The 22,959-nt window shown below is 42.8% G+C and overlaps 1 protein-coding gene across 1 annotated transcript; it reads right to left on the bottom strand.

Annotated features, from left to right (window-relative positions):
- Positions 1-1,423: 1,423 nt before the first annotated feature.
- Positions 1,424-22,465, bottom strand: LOC142218790 (complement factor H-related protein 2-like). Its single transcript, XM_075287719.1, has 4 exons — positions 22,377-22,465; positions 13,278-13,457; positions 2,600-2,840; positions 1,424-1,516 (listed from the first exon to the last, which is right to left on the bottom strand). Exons 1-4 carry the CDS (start codon positions 22,450-22,452, stop codon positions 1,510-1,512), a joined length of 504 nt encoding a protein of 167 aa, XP_075143820.1. The 5' UTR covers positions 22,453-22,465; the 3' UTR covers positions 1,424-1,509.
- Between the last annotated feature and the right edge of the window lie 494 nt (positions 22,466-22,959).

The following is a 22,959-nucleotide window of genomic DNA, read 5'->3' as shown; positions in this document are numbered from 1 at the left end:
GCCGCACACTGTTGCACAACCTCTTGAGAACCCCCAAGTAGAAAACCTGGTTGACGGTCTGTCCTGTTGGAACGAATTCCGAGGGCACAATCCTTTTTGCATCAAAAAACAAATGACCATTGTCTTCACATTGGACTTCACTTGACGAGCGATGGCTGGACAAAACAGCTCTTGCAAGAAAATTCACTGTGGGTAGACGAAACCTTCCACATCAATGCCGCTTGGCACACTGACTGAGAAGGCGTGGTTGAACAAATAATTAGCTGCAGAATCGCGTACTACGAAAACTGTGCGCGCAGCAGCCTCATTCTGGAAAGTTTGGGTCCCCCATTGTATATGCTCTGCAGTGGCCCTCATACAGCAATATATGCTCTGCAGTGGCCCCCACATAGCATTATATGCTCCACAGTGGCCTCCCCACAGCATTATATGCTCCACAGTGGCCCCCACACAGTGTTATATGCTCCGCAGTGCCTGCCCTCTAGCGCTAACATCAGTCAATCACTGTAATAATATTTTTACAGTTGTTAAAATGAGGCCGAGTGTAGGAGAGTTTGGTTAATTCCACACATGCACCCTATACTCGGTCTCATTTTAACAACTTTAAAGGTATTATTACAGTGATTGGCCGATGTTAGCGTTAGAGGGTCCCTACAATGAGCACGTGAGCAAAAGAACCAAAACATAGGACAAGAAGGTTTGATCATGTTCTTTTTTTTTGTTATGGACTTTCCAAGTGCAGAAATGCAGGCCCTAGACGCATTGACCAGATGCTTCAAAGAATTCCTTGGCTTTTTTTGGTCACCAGATTTATTGCCAGTTGAGCATTTATTGGACCAGCTGGGACTCCCACAAATCTGGGCAGAATCTATAGGTCCAACTGCAACATCTGTGGACAAATGTGCCATAGAATACCATATGGAACCTTTAAGAGTCCATGCCCAACTTATTTTATCTCATCTTGTATCCCACCTAGATGAAGCCAACAGGGTACAAGAGTCTACATTCATGTGTACAGTCCTCTATATAATAATGCTCATCTGTGAGGGCATGAAGAGACCTATTTAAAGACATACAGGATGCTCTAGGATTATCTTTGATCGTTTATGAATTATTATATATTTTATAATACATTTCATAACTTCATCTTGAACCAAATCTACCAAAGAATGACACTTCAGGAGGACAGTAGCGATCCAAGAAAAACACAAAATCAAATTGCATGCTATTAGTCCAGTACTAAAACGAGAGAAGTCTTGTTGTAATTTTTCCCTTATTTAATAAAAATATAAAAGTAAAGCACAAAAATGAAGACGACTGTATTTATGTATTTATCATGAAATAGGTGAAGTACATAGACCAATGATCCTGAAGTCTGTATTAATAATTTCTTATTATCAGTTTTCGTTGTTTCTACAGCAGATTATTCATTAAGCAATATCAATATCATCATATAATGTATTCATATATTAATTCATGGTGTATTCCAAATGCTCAAGTGGAAAGTGCTTAGTTTCTGAAAGATAAAACAGGAAATTATAGATATTATCAATATTAATATCAATTGTAATAAAGGCAGTGCTATTTTATAATATGTTGAAATGCATTGTATTAGGGTTCAAGTCCCTTAGGGGTCTAGAAATAAAAGTATATGTATAAAGTTAAAGATATATAAAAAAAAAATAAAAAAAAAAATTGCCTTTTACGGTGTGTTCTCTACTTCAATGTTCATGATGCTTCATATATGTAGTCTCTGCCCCAATGTTTGTAGACTCTGCTATTGTTTGTACCCAGTCTCATTATATACCTATGCTTGGTAATTCCTACACTTCACCCTGCAAGCTGCACTGGGTATCAGATGCAGGAACACAACTGAGCTATGTGAAGGAGTTACACAGACTCTACAGCGGCAAAACAGTATAACATTTTTTATAAAGACTATCAAAAATAAATTGGTGATTTTGCATCTAGAAAGAAAATAAATCATAATAAAAAATTATCAGTGCAAATATGTACTGTACACAGAATAAAAAACAGGTTCTAGCCTCACCCTCGACGACACCATGCAAAATAAAAATTACCGTACCTGAGAGTAAAAACTATTTTGAAAAGTGTTTTAGTAGCACTATGTGTTATTAATTTAAAAAAAATAAAATATTTAAAGTGTGAAAAACAGACACATTTTCCCTCCTCTTATGTTTTTTTCCTGGATATAAAAAAATAAATAAAAACACATGCAAAAATAAAAATGTACAAATAAAGCCCTAATGTCACCGAAAAAAAGATGCAGAAATTAGTTGAATAATGAAAATGATAAAAATGTTACAGCCCTCACTGGCGTGGTTAAAATCACTGAACTCTTCAGTATAACCCATACTATACTAAAGTTTGTCTATGAAGGTCACATGGCTTTGTGTGTTATCTTATGTACCATTTTGTGAGGGCAGGGCTGAAACAACCAAACTGAGATGTAATAAAGTTGGGTGTCGTACATTTTTTGACCAAATAGTGTGTATGACTCTGAATTTAGAAGCAGAATAGAACACGAAATTTCTTTCTATAACTGAAATGTATTACATTGTAATAAGATTGCACTTACCTTTTGAAGCATGTGGGATATGGAAGAATTCCTTTGTTGCACCGGACTCGTAAGTCTTCAGGATCAGATATTTTATATCTAGGCCGACATGCAAACTGAATGATATCACCATGTCTGACATAACATTTTGCTGCATATTTCTTTTGTTGATCATTTCTGACACAGAGTTGTTTTCGGCTTTGGCTCCATACAAGTGCAATATGATTTTTTGTCATGTTTTTCTCATTTGTAGTACATGGCTCTAAGACACAGAGAAAATTTTGGTTACATAAATAACACTAGGGGACTTGAACCAGTGATCTTCTGATAGCTGGTTCAGTAGTATGCACTGCAATACACGTATATTGCAGCGCATACAGATTATCAGCCTATGTTGTCGCCTCTCTTATGAGCAGGATCAACCAGGCATGTAAGGTGAGTAAAAAATGTATTGTTTTCTGGACAGGGAAAGAGGAACTGACAAGGTGGCTGTTATAAGGGGCAAACTATTATTTATAAGGGAAGCTGGTATAGATGAGTGTTATTATAAGAGATGAACTATTATTTATATGGAAGCCATTGGATATGATTGTTCCCCCTTATACTAGTCCTCATATATTATAGTTCCTCAATTATCAATAGCAGCACCTCTATGAATAAAAGTTCCCCCTTATAATATCCCTCTTATAAGGGGAGAACTCTCCTAAGTAAGGGAGGTTATTATAAGGTTGAAACTATTTTATACAAGGGAGGTACTATTACATATACCTGGGGCTATTATAATGAGGAGACTGTTATATATAAGGGGGTATTATAAGAGAGAAACTACTATAAGGGGGCTATAATAAGGGGGAACTATTAGATATAAGGTAGCTATGATAATGAGGAGACATATATAGAAGGGGGCTATAAAAGGGGAAATTATATAGTGGGGAAAGTATTTAGTCAGCCACCAATTGTGCAAGTTCTTCCAGTTAAAAATATGAGGTCGGCCTGTAATTGACATCATAGGTAGATCTCAACTATGAGAGTCAAAATGAGAAAATACACCTGCTACCTTCTTCGCCTCCCTCAGAAGCCTGTTTTCCCGTTTTGTTTGGAGACATAAAGTTCCGAGGATCTCCTGGCTACAATTGACCAAACAGAAGAGTCAGGGTGGAATAGGTCTTCCAGACATTCAGAAATATCATACTGCCATCCGCCTGACCTGGTGGTCAGATTTAGCTTTTCCCCTCACCTCACGGTTGCCTGCAATGCTATTACAGGAAGGCATAGATGCTCCTCTTGATGCTGTACTATGGTTCCCGCGCACACATCGCACCACGTCGATCACCTCTTGCCCGCTGCTCTTCAGCCCCACGAGAGCCTGGCTGGACCTTATCGATGACCTTCTCCCACAGCCCTCTCCGATACTTCCACTGTTGCTGATCCCCCACCTAGCAGGCATGCACCCTGCAGCATTTAAGGACTTATGGGTTAGGTTTCGCAACCTGACCCTTAGAGACATCACCACCCCAAACGGGCTACTGTCTACAGATGAAGTATGTTCCCTCGCTCCTGAGACGTCATTCACCTTTTTGCATAAACAGAACTTGTCCACAACCTTCCGTAACCTGCAGCAACGCTACACGACACAATCCCACCTGACTGAGCTTGAGAAACTGCTTATCTCAAAAACCTCCATGCTCCGAAAGATCTCTCACTATCAGTCCCACTTTGTGGATCCACACCGGCCGAATTACGTGTCTGCTTGGGAAGCCGAGCTACAGATCTCCCTGTCTGATGATGAAGTTGAAACTGTCTTGTCTCGCTCTCATGGCTTTTCTCCATGTATCAGGCTTCAAGAGAATAATTATAAGATTGTCTCTCGATGGTACAGGACTCCCGCATGGCTGTACGCCAAGAAACTACACACCATAGACCGATGCTGGAGATGCTTATCGGAGGCTGGCACTCACCTACACATTTGGTGGTTATGTCCGGTGATACAGGAGTTCTGGGCGAAAGTGGAGGAGGTGATCCGAGAAGTTAGTTACCCGTATTTCCAACTCACCCCTGAAACCGTGATTCTGTCCCTGCCGTCTGGCGATTATACCCCTGGGAAGGACAGACTGGTCACTCACCTGATATCCGCAGCAAAATCGCTTATTCCACAGTACTGGTTGAATTCATCTGCTCCTCCAATCTCCCAATGGATTGACAAAGTCAATCAGATAGCCCGTTTTGATGAACTTATGTGTTGGTCTTCCAGGACTCATGACCGTTACGTGAAGACCTGGACCCCCTGGCTCTTGCACCGGCACTAGACTGCCTGCTGCTCGTACACCCCCTCCCCCCCCCTTCCCTTTTCTCTTCTTCTTTTTCCACTCTCTCCTTTTCTCTTTTCTTTTCTCTTTTCTCCCTACCGCTTGTTCGGAGCTAGATTTAGTACATCCTCTTGAGCTGATAATGCTACGTATGTCAATTCTTTGATCTTTTTTTATAGACTATAGGGTACACTGAGGATATCCTTAGTGAAACTATATGACTGCCCTAAGACAAAGATCACAAAGTATGAGTGAGCGCCTTGTGCGCACGTGCATTCCAGGGTGAACTGCACATTTCCCCCGGAAGTGCTTGGACGACCGGGAGGAAGTGAACCTTGTGAACCATATATACAGATCAGGCAGCACTCCCCAAACAGAATAGCTGATCCTTGGTATCTACAGGGCTTTTTCCTGCAAGGTAAGAAGCTGTCCTGTCTCTTGGAGACTTCTATTATAAAGATCAGAGTTCTCAGTATGTCTAATAAGGCTGCTCATTTACTAAGGTGTTTAGGATAAAAGATCTATGTATATGGTGAACAATATGAGCTTCCTGCTCATTGTATATCTATTTTTAAGGATGCCATTTACAATGAATATATGGATAAGCTATATATGCTCCCAATGTGCTATATTCTCTTTTTTTTTTTTTTTTTAAATATATCTTTATGTTGTATATCAGCTTTGAAGTGTTATATCTGATTTTGGCAACATTACAATTTTAACTGTTTGTGATTTTATATGTTATAGATTCTATATGTTACTTTATATATGGATTTGTGTGTTTTTAATTAGATACGCACTTGAGAAAGGGCGTCCAGCCCGAACCGCTGTGATTGTTTGCGTTGTGCAATTCTTCTTATTAATAAAATCTATTGGACCTGTGAGCGCCGTCCTGCCCTTTTCCTCTGCTGTTTCCCCGGTTGACACAACTGGTGCCTTTGAGACGTGCTGCTCCCCATACCTGGTATCATATACACCTTAGTACAGAGTTTTGAACGCTGTCACAACCAAACCAGGTGAGAGGCCACCAGGTCTGATACATTCATTACAATTATCCAAAAAGGTGAATTGACTATCTACACTATAAAGTGTGCTCGGTGTTTTTCTATCTTTTGCAATTCTAGTCCTACAATCTGTGATTCACGGCCTGTAGCAGGGAAGAAGGATTCCTCATCCTCTGAACCTCAACACCTGGAAGCACCTTTACCCATTTCTGGTTTCCATTTGGACAATATGGATTACATCAAAACAAGAATTGAAAAAAGAGAAGGTCTGGTAAGCCAATATGCTAGACCTTCATCCATGGAACAATCTTGTTCCAAAAAATCGAACACTCTGGACCAAATGAAGGGATCAATCTCACACGATGAACTCAGTTTTAAATTTTGGACATTAGAGAAACTTTTGATTGATGAAACACGTCATTCTCTAGATCATCAGTTTCTCTGCATATACTTGGAGGAGGGCCTAATCCCTCAGGGTCTTCACTTCAAGTTGCTTTCTCCCTTTCCAAATGATAAGACCTTTACTGAGGATTGGAATAATTATCTCAATCAATGCAGTAGAGGTCTTTTAGAAAAACTTTCCCAGAAACGAAAAAGCCTAGCTGACACTCTGGGTAAAGAAATTAATAGTGCAACTGTAGAATTAGAAATGCATAACAATCATCCGAGTTTCACTAAAATGAACCAAGTCCTGTGTACCAGGTCTCTCAATATCGAGAGAGAGATCCTGGAATATAAAACGGGTAAACTAGAAAGAGATAGAAATGATTATAAAAACAATAACATTAAATTTTGGGAGAAAACTAAAAAATCAGGTAGACAACCAAACTCAGGGCTCCACACAGCAAGGACTCCTAAGACCCCAAGAACCCCTCGAACTCCCAATTACCGATATTTGTCTCCATCTAAGCAACATGACTTAACCTTTATTAATAGTTCAAAAAACTTACCTAAGATGAGAACTACGAAAAGACCATCCAATCGCTCTGAATATAGTCACATTCAGAACGGTACGGTAATCTCCTCAGTTTATGTGAGACAAGATAAGTCTAAGAAAGCTTTGAATATAACATCTCCAAATAATGTTACAAATATTCCTATTATAACCTCTATGAAACAAACAAAAGGGGTCCCTACCACCAAATCTAGAACATCATTACCACCGCTTTTAAATTTGAGGATGGGTAAAAATTCAAAAGACCAAATCAGGTTCAAATTCCCTGAGGCAGAAGAACATCGCTAGCCCTTCCAGCAACCACTTTCCAGTCTCCCAAACCCAGTTCTCTTTCTCCCAATCTTTTCCACACTCCAGCAGAATATCCTTCATCTAGTCTTCAATCCATTACACATAACTCACCTACACATCTAATCAATACGGTTGCATCACCGGACGCTAGCAACCTTTCCACCCCCATAGAACTAGAAGACTCACTTATCACCACCCATGACAGCCCTCCAACCAATACTTCAATCCATGGAAATCAAACACTACAAGAGAAGTCTCTCAACAACATTACCTTTCAAAACAACACTTTGACCAAGGTCTCTTTTTTAGCCCTACCTTTGGAAATGACGCCCCCCAGTCCGTTGATTGCCTATCACGTTCAAGAAAAACCACTATTGACAAAGATAACAGATTACTTCACACCTACACAACACAAACGGAAATTAACCGATGAAAGCCACTCACCTTCACCAGAAAGAAAACTAGACGTGGCACCAGGGGAGGATGCAAGCTCTCAAAAAGCAAATTTGGGCAGCCCCAACAGAAAAAAAGAACAAGGGCTCCCCAAGTGCATCTTCAATCTCTCCAAGCATACCCTCAGTCAAGCAGAATTAAACCTTCTATCCAAAGGTCTTTCTTTCTGCCCCTCACAAAATCCAAATGAGGTCGATCTATTCTTAGACCTCAATGCCTTCACACGTAAATTAACTATAAAGAGACATTTTGCAATAACCAATATGGGCAAATCTCAAGAACCAGAAATAACCCAAGTCAACACCTTTGAGGGTAATTCATCACTAATAAACAATAAGAATAATGACCTAGAACCTGCCATTATTCATACTGGTTTAAAACCAAAATCCAAATTCCATCCATCCCCTGTTGGTAGTTACTGTTGTAATCGAAAAAGATGCAAATGCTGTGAGTCTATTAGAAATAAAGTCTGTGAAGTGAGTAGCTTCACTTCAAATGAAACTTTTAAACTAAAGTATCATCTAAATTGTACTTCAACTTTTGTGATATATTTATTAGAGTGCCCTTGTGGCCTCCAGTATATTGGAAGAACAATTAGGCAATTGAGCGAACGCATTAGCAAGCATCGCTCTAATGTTAACAATGGTTACATGAAACACAGCGTTTCGCGTCATGCAGCCGAGTACCATAATAAAAGTTTTGGAGGGTTTAAAGTCACACCGATTGATTGGATTCCCTCGGGAACCAGTGATAGACTTAGTATATTGAACAAAAGGGAAATGTTCTGGATGTTCAAATTCAATACATTACATCCAGCTGGTTTGAACATCGCATCAGAAGATGTGAATAAATAAGGCCAACCAACAGTTATGTATTTTACCATTTTTTATTATTTTTTTTATTATTTTTTCATTATTATTATGAATTTTTTCATTTTTTTTCTTTTTTTTTTAAAAAAAAAATAAAAAAAAATATATATATATATTTTTTTTTAAAGAAGAGAAAAAAAAAAAAAAAATGCCTGATAGGCATGTAGATGACAAGTCAAGGAGTTAATGGTAAATAGACACCTCTCCTACATTGCATATTCATTGAGAGTCATCTCGAACCCTCCCATTCTCCATTGTATTCACATCCCACAGTCAAATATTTACCCTCCCCCTGAATGGTTCAGGAGGTAAGTATCTGCAGGATGTTCCCTCGTCTCCACCTTTTTAAATAGCTCCTGGGAACATTTATTAATGCTGGATTCTATCATTTCTGGTTAACATGGACACTCAACAAAATGACATAGATAAGGACTTAGTAATAAGAACATTTGTGAACAAAGAAAGAGAAAATGAGATATACCCATATACTGACAAATCTGGCCCGAATCCCATCCGGACCCAGGTCCACTTTATACATATCAAATGAAGCAACAGAAATTCAGTTGCTCATTTAGACCCCGAGGAGCCTCCGTTTTTAGTTTGAAAATCCATTTGGCTTCACACTGCAATGTCATTTTAAACCAATCCCCTCCCCTTGGGTGTGGCTTAACCAGATCAATCCCCATAAATCGTAGGCAGTTTAGATCCCCCCCATGGGTGGAGTTTACATGTCTCGCTATAGGGGTATCCCTGTGGTTACGTATGTCCCCTAGGTGTTCGCCAATCCTTTTTCTAAATTCCCTATTTGATTTTCCTATATACTCCATTTTACACTGGCATGTAATTTTGTAAATCACGCCTTTTGATCTACATGAAATAAAGTGTCTGATCTCAAACACTTTTTTTAGGTTTTCCAAAAAAAATTGCTTGCCTGTCTCCAAATGAGAACAAGCTGAACATCCACTGCATTTAAAACAGCCTTTTGGTGGGGACAACCAAGTAGAATTCTTTTGAACGCTTAAGTGACTATGCACTAAACGATCCCTCAGGGATCTTCCCCTGCGGAACGTGATCTGCGGTCTATCACCTACTACTGCCTTTATATCAGGATCCAAGGTTAGGATATCCCAATGAAGCTGCAATATTTTACGCACCTCTGATGCTCCATTGTCATATGTTCCAATCATTCGGACCATACTGTCCGAGTCCATTGTTTTCTCCTTGGCCCTCAACAGTTGGGTACGATCACAAGCCAGAGATGATTTAAACGCATCCCTCAAAATATGGTCCGGATATCCCCGTTTTAAAAACCGGGATCTCAAGTCTGCCGGTTGGTCCACAAAGGCCTGCCCCCCAGAGCAATTCCTTCTCAATCTCAGGTATTGGCCACGAGGTATTCCCCTCCTCAACGGGTATGGATGACTGCTATCCCATCGAAGGAGGGAATTAGTGGCTGTAGCTTTTCTAAACACTTTTGTCTCCAGTGTGCCATTAATTCCCTTAGAAATTAAGACGTCCAAGAAAGGGAGCGATGAACCACCAATTTCACATGTGAATGACAGGCCTATCATATTCACATTCAGATGTTCGACAAATCTCTGAAAGGACTCTGGGGCGCCCCTCCACAAGACCAACACGTCATCAATATACCATGCCCACAGTTCAATCTTATTTGTAAATTCCTCATGTTCCTCCCCAAAGACCATCGTCTCCTCCCACCAGCCCAGGAGCAATTTCGCGTACGTGGGCGCACATGGATTCCCCATGGCGGTGCCCCTGAGCTGGTGGAAGTGTTGGCCATTAAAGACGAAAAAGTTATGAGTGAGGGAAAATTCTAAAAGATTGAGGATAAATTGACTGTGGGCACGGTACTGCAGGGGGAGGGTAAATATTTGACTGTGGGATGTGAATACAATGGAGAATGGGAGGGTTCGAGATGACTCTCAATGAATATGCAATGTAGGAGAGGTGTCTATTTACCATTAACTCCTTGACTTGTCATCTACATGCCTATCAGGCGTTTAAGCAGCACTCCGCGACGGGACTCCGTGCTATACCAACGTGTTGAGGACATCTGCACATGCGCGGGATCGGATCCGCAATCTCGCGGGATCCGGCCAGTAAGCTGATGACGCGGCTGAACTGGCGGACGTCATCAGGAGGCGCAGGATGGCGCCAGTATTCAACAGGACGCCGTTCACCGACTTCATATTAAACAGGTGAGGGGCGGAGCGCCGGCAAATGAATGGTTTAAATAGCCTCAAGAGGAGGCAAAATGTGCTGCCAGTGTCATTACCTGTAGTCAGCACTAGGAGAAAGAACTTTCCTATCCTGAGCTTGTCCTACCACTGTGGGCATCTCTCTTTTATGGGATGGAAGGAAGGAGTCTGCTGTTAGAAGTCAGCATAGCATAAGATCCCCTGATGAGCGGTGCGCTACTGCACTGGGAAACGCGTAGGGACAAAGGGACATATAGGGTCTTACCTTGAGGGCCAGCTTGGGACTGCCCTTGTTAGGGCGGGAGTCTATGGGGAGCTAGGGTGTATCAGCAGGTTAAGAACAGGGATTTATTATCCTCCTGTGGTACGCCCAGCATTGACTTTGGTTCCCTATCTACAGCCTATGGTAAGACCGTTTCATTACTATTATATCCTATTGGGCAGACTGTAAGTGCATTTGTTTATGGTCACTATGTTTTCTCTGTTCACCTAGAGGCATAAGAAGCCATTATGGATATTTCTCCAATATATTGATGTTGTTGAGCTAAGTGGGACACATGAGCATACATCAATTTTCTATTTTGTCATTCCTTGTATAGGTTATTAGTGTTACATGTCTGTCAACACATTTTAAATATATTTATTAAATGTTAAGTTTTATTTTGCATCATAGCGCTAGTTGAATTTGAATATTATCTGTTGCAAGTCACGCGTTTCTTGACACTTTTTGAAACACGTGATAGCTCATTGGTTGGCTTTTTGTTCAAAATGAGAAAACAAATCCAGAGAATCACATTGTCTGATTTGGAAAGAATCCTCTTCCTTCCCAGAAATTGGACTGAGCGCTGCCCTCTGACACTGTGCTGTTGTAGCCAAAATCTTGGGCATGCTCCGGGCAGAGTGGACTGCACATGTCCGAGCGGCCATTTCGGTGTGCTCAGTTCTTTTACAGGCACAGTACGCTCATGTAGTTGGCCACACCAAAATGGCCGCTCGGACATGTGCAGTTCACTGCCTGGAGTGGTATTGCGCATGCCGATATCGGCTTTCTAGCAGCATATAAAACCACATGTGCTTAAGGACATGAACTGTCCTCTTTAAATAAGGTACTCATTTTTTACTATGACTCGGATAAAGGAGGCACCCATATAAAGACCCAATGATATATATATATATATATATATATATATATATATATATATATATATATAATTGAGGGTGAAGTAATAAAGAAGGGTGAAGAATACATTTTTAGATAGAGTATCCCTTTAAATAACTAAATTATGAAAGCAACCTCAAACAAGCCTTATAGATTTACTGTTACATGAAAAATCTCTCTCTAATAGTTTAAAAGGTTTGGGAGAAGTAATTGTAGAATCGCACAATATGGTTATTGTATTTTTGATATTATTAAACATTTGATTAAACTGCATTTACCATATTTTTCAGACTATAAGACACACTTTTTTTCCCCAAAATTTAGGGGGAAAAGAAGGGTGCGTCTTATAGTCTGAATGTGGCCGCCTGGCATCCGCTGTAATAGAGAGGCAGATGCCGGCGAGGGATAGACGCCAGCACAGGTGCCGGGGCCTGAGACGTCGCTGCGTTCCTCTGCCCTGCATGAAGCCAGCAGCGGCGATGCTATTCCGCTCCTCCGTCCCCCGGCCGCTGGCTTCATGCAGGGCAGAGGAGCGTAGCGATGTCTCAGGCCCCGGCACCTGTGCCGGAGTCTATCCCTCGCCGGCATCCGCCTCTCTATTACAGCGGATGCCGGGTCTGTATTGGCGGCCCCTTCTGGCCCCATACCTGTAAAGTTGCAGGCCGGCTCCTGCGCGGCGATATCGCAGGAGCCGACCTGTTTGGGTGACAGCCAGGAGCCTAATGAAGGCTCTCAGGCCTGTCACTGCTATATTAGTATTGCGGCTGGGTCTATGACCAGCCATAATAGTAATATACAGAATATCCCATAGACGGCAATACAGTTGTATTGCCGTCTATGGGACTTGCAATCAAATGACTGCAGGTTCAAGCCCCCCGGGGGGAAATAAAATAGTAAAAAAAAAAAAAAAAAAAAGCTTTAAAAATATATAATAAAAAAATGAAATAAATAAAAGTTCTAAATCACCTCCTTTCCCTAGAATATATATAAAAGTAGAAAATCATATGTTAAACACATACACATTAGGTATCCCTGTGTCCGAAAATGCCCGGTCTACTAATAGTTTTCCTGTACAGTGAACGTCAAAATCACAAGTGCTAAACCGCTGGGTTTTTTTTCACTACAAGGTGATCTAAGCAATAGACATTCCCCAAAATGGTATAACTAAAGAGTACATCTGGCCCCGCAAAAAAAAAAACAACACTCTATGCGTCCCCGTACAGCCGCAGGGTCATCTGTCAATGTGGCCTTGCAGCTGTTGCAAAACTACAACTTCCATATATTAAATATTTTACAATTTTTGGCTTCAAATTTTTTTCCCCCTATTTTCCTCCTCTAAAACCTAGGTGCGTCTTATAGTCCAGTGCATCTTATAGTCCGAAAAATACGGTAAATGTTTTTTTCTATAAGCAACAAACTATCAAAAAACGCAAATGCACCTACCAAGACAAACTGGTGGCTTATTCCATTTTCCATTTTGACATTTTATATATTGAGGTCCTAAATGTTTAAACAATTGTGGACACTTGTATGTCACCCATGAACCTGACGGGTAACATTCTTTCATGTCTGTTAAGAGTTCTCCATGTAGTATCTTTGGAGGCTTGCCACAAGATGTTTTTACTAAAAGAAATTAAAAACATTATATTACTTATATTTTAAAATACATGGGGGGAATTTATTAAAATTGTCTTTTTCTAGTCTTGTGTTAAAAAAAGACCCTCGCTGACTCAAGGCTAGAATGGAGATCTATGTAGGAACCGGGATGCATTGTCTATATGTCAGGCTGAGGCATCCCTCCACTCCAGCCACATTTGCACAAAGTCACGAACGTTGTGTGGAACAGGGGATGTGCCACATCTTTGGCACAAGAGAAGATAGTGTGTCACAGATAAGATAAGATAATCCTTTAATAGTCCCACAGTGGGGAGATGCCCCACATTATCACCGATATATGCCAGAAAACTGCAAGTCTATTGTTAAGGCTATGCGTACCTGATGGAGGAGTTTTGACAACTAAGCGCTGCTGGCCCAAGGTCCCTAAAATCACAAAAATATGTATAAAGGAAAGGACATTGTTTTATTGCCAGAAACACCATGATAGGATATACAACATATGATACATGAAGAGAACATTATAGAAATTCAGTACAGCATATACTAGTAGATCGACAACGGATCATTGATGCTTCATTCTGCAAAGACAATTCTTCAGTCATTCTATAACCCACAGGTTATGAGAGTAGAGGAACACTTAAATATTTAAGTTTTGGACAAAATATAATACAGTTCCTACAATAGTAGTCCACTTGGATGACAATATAAAACATAAAAAGATATATAAATATAAAAGAGATGCTATAAAACTAAATTTAGAGAAAATTGATGAAATACCAAATTACAGCACACATAATACCAATAGCAACCTCAGGTATTACATTGCAGCACGACATCCCCCTACCTCTAGCCTGTTGGCAGCAGCATTCTCTCCAAATAAAACTTTTCAAGCTTACATCAAATCAGTCCCCTATTCAATACCTCCAAAACTGTCAGCACCTACCCAGAACAGACAGAGGAAATAAGAGATGAGCCTTCTACCTCCAGTACCAATCTATGATGTCTGTGCCTCCAGATCAGAGCATTCATGGTGCAGACTCCTGGTGAAGGACCTGGATATTATCAGAGGTCCTTTTAACTTTTATAGCCATGGAGGTTGCACTAATAATGCAAGACTTGTTCATAAGTGGCCTTAACTCCACACCTTTCTCCCTAAAGGCATATGGGCTAATCAATGGGAGTTTCAAATGTGTTTCACATGCCTCCCATCACCTGACCTATCACTGTTCATCATTGGAGGGAGGGGAAGAGCCAACTCAGTGTGGGATCTAACATCCCAGGTATTCAAAGAGTTCGATAAGTGGCTGTAAACAGAACATCTAGTGGAGGCAGGTAATAATATAGTCATATGCCAGGAAGCTTGAGGGGAAGCCTAAATATGTCACCAGAAAGGGAATGTTGCAAAAGAAAGATATATCTAATTGCTACCCTACAACCCTAGGCACTGTAGCCAATCTCCCTTGACATGGACAGAAGGAAAAAATGAAAAGTTGCAACGCAGGATAGTCCGGATGGTAGATAAGCAGTCCCAATCAAGTTCCAAAGAAATTCAAGCTGTCCTGCGGGCTCAGGGTGCATCAGCGTCAGCGCCAACTATCCATCAACATTTGAATAAAATGGTAGGAGACTCAGGAGGACCCCACTGCTGACACAGCAATATAAAAAAAAGCTACTTTAGGCTACTTTTTTTCTAGATGTTTATTGGCCATCTTCTGCTAATCTAGTGGGAGAAGTAGGAAAAGGTGACAGCAATGAAAAAGGCATAGAAATCAGCAGAATTACTTTATGTGGTCCTGAGATTGTGGATAGAGATGAAGATGATTTCCACTACTGTAGGTCACCAGGAATGGCTGGACGTATAACAGAGAAGTCTGTAGATTACGCTTCTACATTTTATATGGCACAAATATTACTACAATCTGTGCGGTGTAAATCTCATTGTACCCTAGCTTGCACTTTAGCATAAATGGATTTAAACTGCAATTTTTGACAATGGGTTCCATTGCATGGCCAAAGATGATCATGTCATTCTCTTTAGAAATATAGGTGAGGGTTGACCCCATCTGCTTAAATAACTTCAGATGTCACAGGGTAACATGGCGATGTTTGGTCATGTGAAGAGTCTCAGCCAAAATAGCCATGTAACCCCAGCCTTAGAATATTGTATTTAATTTTTTAAAGTTTTAACCCTTTTTTCATTCTATCCTCCTAAACTGTGTAGAATGAGGCTTGACTGTAGAGTTATCTCCTATCTACAACTGTTGCATGGGCAGGGATCCAAACAAGGGGAAATGAGTTACACTGGGGAATGCATCTGTCCCTGTGGATATGGGATAAATATCATTAATGGAAAACCCTGTTAATATGCAATATGTTCCCACCATATTGCTTCATAGCATTACCCAAGTGCACAAGACATTTTTGATCAGCATGAAAAACAGTACTTTATTGCACACTAGAGAGGAGCAAACAGTAAAATATTTCATATTCATTATTTTTTTTGAATAACCACTCAATATTCGACTATTTGATCGAATATCGAACCCCATTATAGTCTAGGGGGGAAAATGCTTTGTTTCAGGGGAACCGACAATTCGACTCAGGAGGGTCACCAAGTCCACTATGACACCTCAGGAAATGATGACAACACCTCTGGAATGCAACTGGGACAGCAGGGCAAGCATGCCTGGGGGCATCTAACAAGCCCAAGTCACAGTTTTACCCCAACACCACAGCCTATCCACTACACACTTTCTACACTCAAAAAAACTTCTATCAAGTGGGAAAATACCTGGAAACCTTCTTTCTTCCCCAATTGGATGGACCGAAACCCAAATTTAAGCTAAACAAACATTAACAAGCACCCCTTTAAATCATGTTGCCTATGACAACCACAGATGGAATAGGCAATGGGAAATCCAACAGTACCCACCCTGAACTGTCATTGTGGATGTGTGTGATGTGGTAAGACCTTCCAAAATTCACTTTTCTGGCCCTTAACGTGAGCCCTTCCAAATTAAGTTACAGGCCCTTAAGCTGAGCTACCAGCAGAGATTGAGACCCTTTAGGTGACTTCATCCTTTTACCAGCAGAGTTTTTGGCCCTTTGGGTGAGTTGAGTCTTGCACCAGCACAGTTTTTGGCGCTTAGAGTGAGTAGAGCTTTGCATCGGCAGTGTTTTTGGCCCTTTGAGTGAGTTGAGCCTCTAACCAGCAGAGTTTGAGGGAATCAGGGTGGATTGACACTCTAACCAGCAGAGTTGGGGGGAATCAGGGTGGATTGAGCCTAGTAGGAGTAGAATTGTGCAACGCTGATGGTGCAGGAGGAGGAGGAGGAGGAGGAATTGCAGAGGTTGAGCACACACATGAAACTTCATGTTGGGGTGCTTGACACAGGTGGACAGGAAAATGATGGGTCTATCCATTAGCTGTTCATTTTGATCAGCGTCAGCCGGTCAGCACTGTCAGCTGACAGCCGGCTGCGCTTATCTATAATTATCCCACCGGCTGCGCTAAAGACCCTTTCCGAAAGCACGCTGGCGGCAGGGCAGGAAAGGACTTCCAATGCGTACAGCGCAAGTTCCAGCCACAAATCCAACTTGGAGACCCAATAAGTATAGGGCGCAGAGGGATCGGAGAGGACAGGGCTGGGAATGGCCAGGTACTCCCGCAAAATGCACCTATACTTGTCCCTCCTGGTGACACTAGGCCCTTCAGTGGTGGTAGTTTGGTCAGTGGGTGCCATTAATGTGTCTCAGACCTTGGAGACTGTGCCTCTGCTGGGTGTGGACTAGATAGCAGTTGTTAGCTTGTTGGAGGAACTCTTCTCTCTACCACCAACGAGAGTTGATGGAAACATCTCCATCATATTCTGCACCAGTTGCTTGTGGCAATCACTCATGCAACTGGCCCTCCCCTCTACCAGAATAAAATTAGAAACATTATTTTTATACCAGGGGTTGAGGATTGCAAAAATCCAGTAGTCGTTGCTCTCCAGGATTTTGACAATGCGTTTGTCAGATGAAAAGCACTCCAACATGTATTCAGCCATGTGTGCCAGAGTGTTACTTGGCTGCCCCCACCGGAATGGTCACTCTCCATTTCCTCCTCTTCCTCCTCCTCCTCCATTTCATCCCATCCGCGCAGCAGCAATGGGACGCAATGAACTTCCCTGCTAGCCTCCTGTGTGACAATGAGATCTGCCACTTGGTCATCCTCCTCCTCTTTCTTCCTCAATATACGCTGTGGAGCGGACAGGAGTGTGCCTAGTCAACATGTGGTATGTTGAGTTCCAGTGTGTGAGGGCGTCACACATCAGCCTGTGTTCTGGCAGATGGAGGCGTTGCTGGAGGCTTCGGAGGCTAGCAGCAGCTACTGTAGACTTGCGAAAGTGGCCGCACAAGTGCCGCACTTTCACCAGTAGCTCAGGTAAATTGGGGTACATTTTTAAAAACCCTTGCACCACTAAATTGAACACGTGGGCCAGGCTTGGAAAGTCTTGGAGGTTGGCAAGCTCCAGAGCCGCTACCAGGTTCCGGCTGTTATCACACACGACCATGCCTGGGCCCAGGTGTAGCGGCGAAAACCATGTTGCCGTCTCATCGAGGAGGGCATCCCTCACCTCGGAGGCAGTGTGCTGTCTGTCCCCCAAGTTGATGAGCTTCAGCACGGCCTGCTGATGTCTCCCCACGCCAGTGCTGCAGCGTTTCCAGCAGGTAGCTGGGGTCGATGTGATGGCAGAGGCAGAGGAGGAGGAGGAGGGTGGTGGTTCAGAGCCCCTGCCAGGAATGTTGGGTGGGGAAATGAAGTGACTGCCCCAGATTGTGACCCGGTCCCAGCCTCAACTACATTCACCCAGTGTGCCGTCAGTGAAGTGTAGTGTACCTGACCGCATGCACTTGTCCACGCGTCGGTGGTCAAGTGGACCTTTGTGCAAATTGCGGAACTTAGGGCCTGCCTGATGTTGCGTGACATGTGCTGATGGCTAGGTTCGTCCCTAGCCATCAGCACATCACGCAACATGAGGCGGGCCCTAAGTTCCGCGATTTGCACAAAGCTCCACTTGACCACCGACGCGTGGACAAGTGCATGCGAACAGGGACACTACATTTCACTGACGGCACACTGGGTGAATGTAGTTGAGGTGAGTTGTAGCGAGGTGCTGCACTTGCCATCAGGCCATGGAAGGCCTGAGTTTCCACAAGCCGGAACGGCAACATCTCCTGGGCCAGGAGTTTGGAGATGTGCGCATTTAAGGCTTGTGCATGGGGGTGGGTAGCGCTGTATTTTTGCCTGCGCTGAAAAGTCTGGGAGATGGTAGGTTGCTGTGAAGAAGCACATGATGGTACAGGAGAAGGAGCTAAGGCAGGAAAAGGAGCTGAGGTAGGAAAAGGGGAGGATGAGGGAGAAGTCTCCAAAGTGGTGGAGGAAGATGTGGAGGTTTCCTGGCTGCTGGTCTGGACTGCAGTGCCAGCACTGGCAACAGTGGTAGAGGCAGTGGCGGCAACGCCGGATGACAATTGTCCTGTGTTCGCTCTCTGCCACTGAGCCTAGTGCTTGCCTTCCAAATGACAGCGAATGGCAGTGGTCGTAAAGTTGCTCTTTTCAGAGCCTCTACTCAGTTTCGAATTGCAGAGTGTGCAAACCGCAGTATATTTGTCCACCGCACATACATTAAAAAAATTCCACACCACTGAAGACCGTGGCCTCGATTTGGGAGTTTTTCTAGGCTGGCTACAAGAGGGAACATTTTCAGCCCTGCTGGGTGTGGCCTGGCTTCGGTGAAGCAGCTGTTCTCTGCCGCTGGACATGCCTCTGCCTCTAGCCACCCTCTTTGGTGCTGCACTTCCCTCAACATCTACACTGCTTGACATCCGCCCTGTCCAGGTCGGGTCAGTATCCTCGTCATCCACCACCTCCTCTTCCAATTCCTCTGACGGCTCCTCCTCCTCCCCTTGCACACCGACGATGGCAACAGGCTGCCCTGTTGGCAACTGTGTCTCATCATCATCGTCACTGAGGACCGATTGCTGGTCAACAACAACAGGAGATAACGGATGCTCCAGTGTTTGGGCATCAGGACACAGCAACTCATCTGTTACCTCCGGTGATTCAGGACGTGGTGGGACAGTAAATGGACCCCAAAACAGCTCCTGGGAGGTGGGAAAGGTGGGATTACTTTGCTGGGAAGATCAGGCATGTTGTGAGGAAGGAGGACCAGACTGTTGGTTAGGAGGAGTTGAGGTAGAGACTGACTGGCTGGTGGAGAATGTGCTGGAAGCATTGTCCACCAACCATTGTAACACCTCTTCCTGGTGCTCAGGCCTGGTTAGGGTTGTACCCTGCACCCTACTTAATGTGGCCATGAAGCCGGAGACTGTGGGGAAGCGCAATGCTTGCTGCCGCAGAGCAGTAGGCACAGTAGATGCTGTTGGTTGAGCGAAACCATGCTCCACATCTGCATTTCCACGTCCCCGTCCTCATCCCTGTCCTCATCCCCTTGCGCTAGCCTTACGCATTTTTTGATTATACTAAATCCCTTTTTATGGTCTGTACACCGAGAAAAGCTGGTTTGCATGTATATAGCAAGAACTTACTGCTGTGTATTCCTGCTGTTTTTTGGAGGGACACCCCTGAGAAAAGCTGGTTTGCACCTATATAGCAAGAACTAACTACTGTGTATTCCTGCTGTTTTTTGGGGGGACACCCCTGAGAAAAGCTGGTTTGCAACCAGTGGCGTAACTAGGAATGGCGGGGCCCCGTGGCGAACTTTTGACATGGCCCCCCCCCGACTTCGACCGACGACTTCGACCGACCCCCTCCTATGCATTTCTGCACATTCTATTATGCCCCATAGTGGCTTCTGCACACAGTATTATACCCCATAGTGGCCCCTTAACACAGTATTATCCCCCATAGTGGCCCCTGCACACAGTATTATCCCCCATAGGGGCCACTGCACACAGTATTATGCCCCATAGTGGCCCCTGCACGCAGTATTATCCCCAATAGTGGCCCCTTAACACAGTATTATTCCCCATAGTGGCCCCTGCACACAGTATTATCCCCCATAGGGGCCCCTGCACACAGTATTATGCCCCATAGTGGACACCCATAAACAATTATTATACTCTGGGGTCTTTTCAGAATGCCAGAGTACAATAATCGGAGACCCAGGGGGGAGAAAAACATAAAAAACTACTGTTACTTACCTGTCTCCGGCTCCTACACAGTCTTATCCGCTGCCTTCTCGTCTGCCGTCCTTGTTTAATGACGTCTAACATCACATGACCCGGGACGCAGGCCAGGTTCATGTGACGTCAGAGACGTCAGAAAGGATGTCAGGCAGGATCGTGGAGAGGTAAGTAACAGTGTTTTTTATGTTTCTTACCTCTCCCGGTCCGCCAATCATTATACTCGGGGGGTCTGCAAAGACCCCCGAGTATAATGATAGCAGCGGTAGCGGCTGTCACTGGGCCCCCAATGTCCCGGGCCCTGTGGCAGCTGCCTCCGCTGCTATGGCGGTAGTTACGCCACTGTTTGCAACTATATAGCAAAAATTCTCACCATTCCTTAACCCCCCCAAGAACATGTCAAATAAAACACATTATAAAATCACATCAGTTGTTTTTTTTCTTCAGATATTATGTGTGTTTTTTGGTCCGGATTTTGACTTCAATGGGAGCCGTTCACTTCTTTGTTCTGCTAGCGTTTTTCTTCCCGCTCACGGAAAAAAGAAAGCAAGCTGCCCTATCTTGCTGAATCACCCACGGGCGTCCACAGCACGACACTCCCTCCCAACTAGGCTCATTCATTTGCACCGACATCCAGTCGCAGCTAGCTGCGGGATCTGTTTTTTGGAGCTGGATTCTGATGCGGATACTGCATCAAAATCCGGACCAAAAACTATGAGTGACCTCAGCTTTACGTTGTACAACTATAAGATTAACCCTTTTTTTCTACAAGAGGAAAACTTGGACTGATAAAAAAACATCTAAATGAATATGCTGCACTTTCAATTGTACAAGCACTTTAATCCTGGAAGATGTAAAACACATTACTAAGATTGTATCATTCATTGTGTAGTTAGAAATATGCACTCACACTCACGAATAGGAGCTATGCACACAGTACTGGACTGGGATTTTCAGTATGCAACTATGGGAAGAATATGCCATTATTGGGTTATTTCACTGGAATCCTGTCTTAAGACAGGCTTGCACATTCCAGTGAGCGCCCTCTATTGGTTTGCAACAATGAGGCAGCAACTGTCTTCCTAATTACATCATGGAAGGCGGATTTGCATATTCTTCCCATAGTTCCTTGCAAAGTGGAGTGCTAAAGGCTTAACAAGTCTCCACACACCTATATGGTGGTCTCTCCCTAAGGAGTGACAATATCCCCCGAAGTATGCAACTAGAGTGAGGTAGACTCGCACTAGTCATAATCTACAATGCCCTGTTACCTCATGTAGTGGAGACTTGTTGTATGGACCCGATGTTTACAGTGCACAGTGTTACTCAGTGATAATTCATAGCAATAAATCATTATTACAACAGAAGAAACGAATATCATAGCCCTCAACGACCGTGCTTTATTGTGTATTTTCATGCTGGTAACATAGAATTGACAAGATGGTAGGCGATGCCCACTCCATAAAATGAAGATATAACACAGTCATTGAGTGCTGTGATTCTCCTTTCTTATATTACAGTGATGGATTGTGTTTTCAACTTCTTTTCTGGTGAACACAAAGCAACTTTCTACAACAAAACAAAAAGGCAACGTATATAAGGCAGTGAATTATACACAGCGAAGAATGAAATCCTATTTACATCAAAGTTGATCAATTATCATTATAAGGTTTGTAGTAACCTGCTTACCCTACATTATAATATCAAGCATTGTAAGACATGTTGTAATCTTACCTGTATCAGATGGCAATGCAGCATAACAGCATAAAGTAAGGGATATCACACCAACGATGTCGTCCAGTCTTGGCATCCTGGCAAGATTATTAAGATTTCCAGCTACATGTAAGATCACGGACTCCTTCTGCCTTTTAATATCTGCTAGAAGTTCTCTTTTTTTCTTGATTTTGCAATCCTAGCTTTGTTAGCTTATTTTAGCTCTATCTCTTAGCTTTGCTTGTCTGCGGAGTGTTCCTGTTTCTAGGATCCAAAAGCTTTAGGTAGTTTTATTTTGTGGGATCTACGTATGTGACTAGACAGTAACCCTTTGTATGTGTGTGTATTGAGAAGTATGGTTTCCTGTTTTCTAGATTATCCTGTATTCATAGTTATCTTTAGATTAACACTGCGGTTGCAAGTCTGTCCTTCCTATGGTGAACTGGCCAGTTGCGTCATAAAATTTATTCCAGAAATATATTATTTATCATTCACTGTAATGTACAACAATAATATATAATGCTTTACAGAAATATATATAACTTGTGTGTACAACACTGGGGATGAGCTCTCAGAATTCACTTGCTCATAAATCATAAAAGAA

Source organism: Leptodactylus fuscus, chromosome 9, assembly GCF_031893055.1.
Source record: "Leptodactylus fuscus isolate aLepFus1 chromosome 9, aLepFus1.hap2, whole genome shotgun sequence".
NCBI lineage: Eukaryota > Metazoa > Chordata > Amphibia > Anura > Leptodactylidae > Leptodactylus > Leptodactylus fuscus.
The sequence above is the reverse complement of the archived record's forward strand: the minus strand, read 5'-3'. Positions and strand labels throughout refer to the sequence as shown.

What these genes read in the sequence shown, in the direction of transcription:
- LOC142218790 (XM_075287719.1), bottom strand. Translation starts at nt 22,452, where the DNA reads ATGCCAAGACTGGACGACATCGTTGGTGTGATATCCCTTACTTTATGC. An exon ending in TGCATTGCCATCTGATACAG is followed by an intron (nt 13,458 to 22,376) that starts GTAAGATTACAA and finishes AATTTCTTTTAG; the next exon opens with TAAAAACATCTTGTGGCAAG. An exon ending in TAAGCCACCAGTTTGTCTTG is followed by an intron (nt 2,841 to 13,277) that starts GTAGGTGCATTT and finishes TCTGTGTCTTAG; the next exon opens with AGCCATGTACTACAAATGAG.